At 41.6% G+C, this 7,500-nt stretch overlaps 1 protein-coding gene across 1 annotated transcript in view; it reads right to left on the bottom strand.

Moving 5' to 3' along the window:
- ttc12 (tetratricopeptide repeat domain 12) overlaps positions 1-7,500 on the bottom strand; it is a 56,125-nt gene that overhangs the window by 19,208 nt on the left and 29,417 nt on the right. Inside the window, exons 14-15 of the mRNA XM_076291124.1 lie at positions 5,796-5,862; positions 5,481-5,615 (exon numbers count right to left, since the gene is read on the bottom strand). Coding sequence (XP_076147239.1) covers positions 5,481-5,615; positions 5,796-5,862 — 202 coding nt within the window. The remainder of the gene's footprint in view (positions 1-5,480; positions 5,616-5,795; positions 5,863-7,500) is intronic.

Below are 7,500 nucleotides of genomic sequence, written 5' to 3'. Positions count from 1 at the left end.
ACTGGTTTTAAATAATAATTTATTAACAAATGCTGCAAATGTTATACTGCTTTTAACTATAAATGGTGCATTCATTGTCACTTTAAGGTTGCTGAGTCTAAACGGTTCTTATAATGCCCTTTCACCAGCTCTTTTAAGATATAAGGCTAATCCAAAACATTAACAATACTATGTATAACCTTAAGTTAAGTTGTTAGCCTACCCACTCCGAAAAGTTACTTATTTTCACCTTGACGGCGTTGTGTAGGCCTACTGTGTATCTTTTTTTCTTCGCCGCTGGCCCTGACTTTGATTGTAGGCATATCCTCCTCCGTCTCGCGCCCCATTTTATCAAATCAAATCGAACCGAAATTTCTTTTTTTTTTTTACTAGGCTACCCTCTCCAATCTGTTGCCTACCCGCACCCACTCACTCTCTTGGACATGCTTGCTGCGCGCGTCCGGTAGTTGTTAGATGATGCTGATGGTTAAGGTAAACTTTCGTTTCGCAGGTCTGCATTACAACCAATCAAATAAGCGCATGCCTGCCTCCGACAGCAGGATACAATCAAGATAACTTATGAAAAATTGTAGGATTGCAGGAGCGGAACGTAGGTTCTATTGAAAGTAAAACTAGGGAATACTTAAAAAAAATAGAAGTGCCTTTGCACCAAAAAACGGGACATTTGGTGTCCCGGGAAAGATTATCAATTTTCCGGGACAGACATAAAAAAAAGAGAACAATCCCGGGAAAACCAGAACGTGTGGTAACCCTAGTTCCCACTCTAAGTCAAATGTAAAATTCCATGACTTTTCCCCGAATTTCTGTGACATGAATGGTTCAATATACCGACCGACGATTTCAGCGTGCAGCGTAGTGTTCAAGAATCTTTGAGATGAATAAATGGGCATTGAATGAACAAAGTTAAGCTAACCGCAACCACTCAAGAAACAGTAAAGCTAATAACGAGATATACATCAATTCTGCGTGGAAATATATTCGTATTATAGTTAGGCTGATAAGCATAACAATTGTGCAATGTATGACTAAAGCATGAAAGTTTCAACATATAATCTTCACCCCCTAAGGTATAATTTCAGACGTGGAGCCACTTCAGATGTGACCTCTGGGGCTAGATATTTGCTGTATAATATACACATCTTTGAGGAGTAAAATTCCAGAATTCTACTCTGAAGATCTAGAATTTACATTAACTGCCATTCAAACTGGTTGATTGAGTTCATTATGACAGTATCAAATGGAACCTTTAACTGGCAACATTCTTATCACATACAAATGTGATTCATTTTTTCAACTGCTATGCCTATAGATAGATAAATACATAGTGGAATGGCAGATAGTAAATAATATGATAAAGAACAATTTAATAAGGAATCCCTTTCAGAAGAATACACAAGTATTTGTCTCACCAATGTTTTCCTTTTTTTTTAATGTCATGTCTCTATTGGCTGTGTATGTCCAGGCTAACAGTCTCCTGAGCAAGATCAAAGATCAGTGCACTTGAGGGCAGCCTGTTTGCACCTGCAACACATAGTACACCCTTTTTTGCAGCCACAATGGATCAGTTCATAACAGCCATGGGAGGCCTCTGGAAGAGTGGTCTAGATTGCTGCCATCCTGTCTCATCCTTCACCCATACTTTGGCCTAGGACATTGACTGGATCTGCTCCCTGCTATCTTAATTTAATCATCAAGATATTATATCCCTAACCGCTCACTGCACTGTAAAAAATTATTTCCCTTGGTGTTATCATAACTTCTGTTCTTGAGTTGAGTATGATTCACCACTATTGTTCAAATAACTTAGAAAGCGGTGTTATTGTCCCATAAACTAGTGGCACAGTTGATACAAAGCAGTTAGGGATTATGGGTAAATTATACTTTCCTGTTTATAATGTCTCTTTTTTTCTCATTGCTGTTTATTGTCGCTTTTTTGAATTTGTATGAGGTACAGTAGAACAACTGATAAGCAAAATTACTGTGTAAGAGTTTCAGAGTATTGTCAGGATTACCATTAAGGAGAAGACCATTATTAAAATATATAGAATAGAGAGTAGACATATAGTATCTCCTTTCCGGGTTCAATGCAAACTTGATTACTTTCTCAATTAGCTTTGACCTGTCCACTTGGAGGTGTCACAAAGTTGGGCACTCAATGCTTACTTGCATTATGTGTCTGTGTACTTCATCCTGGGATGGATTTGATATTCATCTTATATGGTGGTGGTTCTTTGACCTTATATGTTTACTATGCGTGTAATGGATATGAAAGCTGTAGCAACTAGATTGATAGTTGTAAAAAGAAGTTTATATTCATTCAAGTCAACACTGCACAATTAAATTTATGTACATCTGTTCCTGACTCTAGCACAATCAGTACTTTATGCCCTATGCACAGGATTAAGCTGTTGTGAATGGTCATCTACTTGATGGTTTGTGGCACCAACAAATAATTACACGACAACATGACAACAGCAGTATAGCCTTTAGCGTCAGTGTCTCTTAGTTATGTATTATTTTAAGATTAAATTTAAGGTTTGATATGTGATCTCTTTAAGACTGGGGCTGTGGCATTCTGGGAACAAACTTCAGGTAATTGGTTCAAGTCAACAAATTTATTTCAACTAACGATCATATTTTGAAACAACATGTAAATTAATCAAGTTAACTTTCATACCTTTTTTGACAAGAGTTTAGGTACATTTTTGTTGACTTGACTAAGTAAGGGAAGTTAATTTTAAATAAATGTCATTGTCAAATTAACTCAAAAACGTAAAGCAGCAGGGTCAAACCTTTTTAAGGTAAATGGGCATATCATTTTTTACAGTGTATGTGGTCTTCTGATGAGAGTCTGTTGTGTCAACCAGCCATAAACGCTACGTCAAATTTAAGACTTTTTTCCTCAGTGGTTCCTCATTGGTGGAATGAGTGCTCTCCGTTCCTGTGATGGTTTTGGGTCTTTCAAAAGGGATCTAAAGATAATATCTGTTCAACATACACTTAATTTATTAAAGCTTTCTTATGTGTTATGGTTGGTATATTATAGTATTTATTTATTTTTTGACATTGTTGTTTATTATTGCTATTCTCCTTAATGTAGTCTTAAATTGTTTACTGTTACTTTGTATTGTTGTTATGTGTATGTCGCTTTGGACAAAAGCGTCTGGTAAATACCATAACCATAACCCAGTCCCAATCAGAAGGGTTTTGCTCAGGATCAAGCACTAAAGCTTGGTACCAGACACTGGCTTGATAAGTGACCCGCTTAATATGTTGCTCAAGTGCAGCCTTTGTGGGTTGGATGTTCTCTAAAGCTCTAGATTTCTGTGTGAACAGGTTTTCTGGCCTCATTCACCTCCATGATGTCACTTTTCCTATCATACAGTACATTAGTACTACAAAGTGCTCCAGCAGTGACATGGATAGTTCACTCTGATCATTCTTCAATTCCATGAGCTCATTGAAAGCTTCTGTGAAAGATTTCCATGTCTCCCATGCAGTTTGATGTCTTTGGTATCAAGCACTAGCAGATCTTGGCTCTTCAAGAATTCCCCTCTCCTCAATCGATTCACTTCGCTGCTCATGGTGATTGTTTTCAGATTGTGGTGACATTACATTTTCAAATTCAGTAATTATTCTGGCAATTTCAGGGCCAGCCCCATCCAGCATCGCAGTGCCCCAGGATTCTCTGTTAGTCCAACTGCTCCACCAGATCCTTTGATGAGTGCATTGTTCTGTTCATGACACTGGTCTATTGCCGTGGCTGAGGACTTGTTGCATGTCTTATGCACAACAAACCTCCCAGCATGGAATTCTTTCAGGATTGCTGGGTGTTTCTCTGAAATGGTTGTAGTCATGGTGGTCTGTGTTGAGCTTGGTGTTTGCTCCATCGAAGATCATAGACATCAATGCAAAAAGTGATGCTGGGACAGAATCGTTCTGACTACTGGGATGGAATGAGCTGTCAAAGTGAAACTTAGAATCAAAAATCTCTTTGCGCACCACTTGTGCTGCTCTCACCAAATGCATAGCATCACTGTCATGATCGTGGTCACAGCAGGCCTTCATGAGAGCATCTCCGATATCCTCTTCGAATGTTAGAAGTGTGTCTCTCACCTGTGCATTAGCCCTTTAGTCTGGTTATACATCTTGCCCTAGATCTATACTAGTCAAGATGTATCTGTTATAACTTTATTATTTCCAATATTAATGAAGGAACAGTGCTTAATACAAATAATAAAATGTGCAATAGTACTGCCTCATTTGCTATTACTACTACAGTACGTCTTACTATAGGCAACCTTCCATTTTTTTTATTCTTTATTATTATTTGCCATTTAAACTATTTTGTTTATATATTATTGATCAGAAAAATCACTTCATTTAGTTTGCCAAACTATAGGCCTAACGGTGAAAAAAGAAATCACATTTGTATGTGATTAGAATGTTGCCAGTTAAAGGTTCCATTTGAAACTGTCATAATGAACTCAAGCAACCAGTTTGAATGGCAGTTAATGTAAGTTCTAGATCTTCACAGTAGAATTCTGGAATGACTTGTAAAAATATTTTACTCCTCAAAGATGTGTATATTGTACAGCAAATATCTAGCCCCAGAGGTTAGATCTGAAGTGGCTCCACGTCTGAAAATAAACTTCAAGGTGTGTAGAAACACTGAACAAAATTTCATGCTTTAGTCATAAAATGCACAATACTTCTCATTATATGAGCTTAACCGCTTCACTATTAATGTATTTTGGCATGTACATTTTAGACTGCTACAACAAAATTCCCTGTTATTTAATGACTTTGCTACAAAAATGATAAAATTCCCTGACTTTCCATGTCTGGAATTTACTTTTTCAAATTTTCATGATATTCCAGAAATTCCATGACCCGTGGGAACCCTGTAAGAGAGTTGGGTGAGGAAGATGAAAGCTTTCTTGGCCTTCAGCCTCTGGACTGGTCTGACGTCCCTATAGATCAGTGTCTGTGGACATCAGATCAGCTGTCCATCTCAGGGTCTCTGCCCCACTTTAGCTCCCACCTAAAGGGAATCTGGACTCCAATCTACCTACACGCTCAAATGCTGATTGTCTTCTGGTAGTTTCTGTCAGCTGTAATAGATCCACTTGTCAATGTCAGCCAGACAGTGCAGCAGTAAAGTACTGGGCTGTTTTACTTCCTGCAAAATCATCAAAACAACAAAAGCAAACTGCTTCCTATGGCTTCTGTATGCAAATGTGTGTCAAATGAATATGCTGATGTTCCAACCTGATTATAAGTGTACATCTAGATTTAATTATCGCTTGAGGCTCAGGCTATGTTGTATTTGGGAGGGAAGCACTCTCCACAAATAAACAACACTGTTTACATTACCATGTGAATTTGCATAAAGTGCATTCTGCCTATAGATACAAGAGAACCGGGCGGATCCTTCCAACTACACTTAATAACACTCTCAGGCCAAAATGAGTACTTACCATGGCAACAAGGAAGGCTTCCCAGCACTCCTGGCTGCTGGATAGAGTTTTACGAATGACAGCGTCATGAATCAAACGTCCAATGACAGATATGTAGAAAGAGAGGCTGCTTTGGTCCTGACCACTCATGCTTTTCTGAAAGATGACCAAATTAATGGGATTACTTCTGCAGCTGAGATTTATATTTCGTTGTGATGCTTGTTTACATTGGGTGGAAGGCTCACCAGCACAAAACACAAACACGCACACACACACACACACACACACTCAAATTCCTGCTGCATGTTTCAATTGGGTGGACTGAGGAGGACTTACTAGCGCACATATCAATGGAGAGACAATGGAGGAGAGGAGCTCCTCTTCTCTCATCTGCTGGCAGAACCTGCCATGAAGGAACACACATCACAAACGGACACACTTTAGTGATACGTTAATCTCTCAGCCCACTCACTCAAACACACACACACACACACACACACATGCAGGCCCCTGGGTCAGTGCAGGGCTTTTACTGGATTTAGCGTTAGACTGCGGCACTGACGCAGGCTGCCGCAAGACGTCTTTTCTGTGAAAGCATTCAGATCTGGGATCGTGGAGGCGGCGTGTACAAGCATCTCAACACAGCTGTCATGAGTCCCACTGATCCTAATCTGATAGAGGCACACACACACACACACACACACACACACACACACACACACCGATACACGCACATGCAGACACAGGAAGGGCTGCACTGGAGCTTGTGAGAAATGTGGCATTTTTAGCATTTAGCGTGAAGACACACATAAATAAGCACAAAGAGACACACACACACACACACACACACACACACACACACACACACACGGAGACACACACAAAGAGAGAGAGAGACAAAGAGAGTCTTTGATTTGCTTTTTCCTTGCACTGACTCACTGAATCTCCCTGAATAAATGGAACAGGCATTTCCATTCTGCCCTACATCTCTCTCTCCATCTCTTCCCTCTCTCTCCATCTCATTCTCTCCCCTTGCCCCCTCTCTCTCCATCTCTTTTTCTCCCATCCCCTCCCTCTTTCACACCCCCTCTCTCTTCACCTCTTTCTCTCCCACCTCCTCCCTCTCTCCCCCTGTCCCCTCTCTCTCTCCACCTCTTTCTCTCTTCCTCCTCCCTTTTTCCCCCATTGCCCCCTCTCTCCATCACTTTTTCTACCCTTGCCCACCCCCCTCTTCTCTCTCTCTCTCTCTCTCTCTCTCTCTCTCTCTCTCTCTCTCTCTCTCTCTCTCTCTCTCTCTCTCTCTCTCTCTCTCTCTCTCTCTCTCTCTCTCTCTGGCGAATGACACCTCAGCCCCCTCTCCATTTCCATAAGTGGCAGAATGAGCAGTGGTGGCCTGGGCCCGTCTCCTCCTGCCAGATAAACGCTCCAGTGAGCGAGCGAACGAGCGAGAGCCGGCGAGCGGCTTTCCTGTGTGGCGTCAGGGGAGCCGTGCGTGCCACGTGCCGCGTGCCGCTGATGGATGGCGGGGTTCGGCCGTTTGTTCCGCGCACTCTCCACCACTCTCTGGGGGGGGGGGGGGGCCGCCACCAGCCCAGTGTAGCCCAGTGCAGCAGAGCTCATTTCAATATGTATGGCTCTTATACGTGCAGCGGAGATGTATGGTGGTGCTGCGGGCGAGCCAGGCTGCTCTCGCCTCGGCTTTGAGACTGCGGCCCAGAGGGAAGAGTTTCTCGTTGATGCGTGCAGCCATCCGTCAATCCCCTGAATAGCAGGAGCTACACACACACACACACACACACACACACACACACACATCACAGACACACACACATGAAGATCACAGACACACATACCTCCTTGCACACAGAGATCGCAGACACACACACACGGAGATCAAAGACACACATACCCTCAAATACAAAAATCAGACACACATACCCTCAAATACAAAAATCATAGACACACATACCCTCAAACACAAAAATCACAGACACACATCGCCTCAAAGACAGAGATCACAGACACACAACTGTATGGCTTA

The sequence above is a fragment of the Alosa pseudoharengus genome, unplaced genomic scaffold (assembly GCF_046254945.1).
Source record: "Alosa pseudoharengus isolate Yale_2024_CS ecotype anadromous, Long Island Sound unplaced genomic scaffold, YU_APseudo_1.1 YU_APseudo_1.1_scf_18, whole genome shotgun sequence".
Classification (NCBI taxonomy): Eukaryota; Metazoa; Chordata; class Actinopteri; order Clupeiformes; family Clupeidae; genus Alosa; species Alosa pseudoharengus.
The sequence above is the reverse complement of the archived record's forward strand: the minus strand, read 5'-3'. Positions and strand labels throughout refer to the sequence as shown.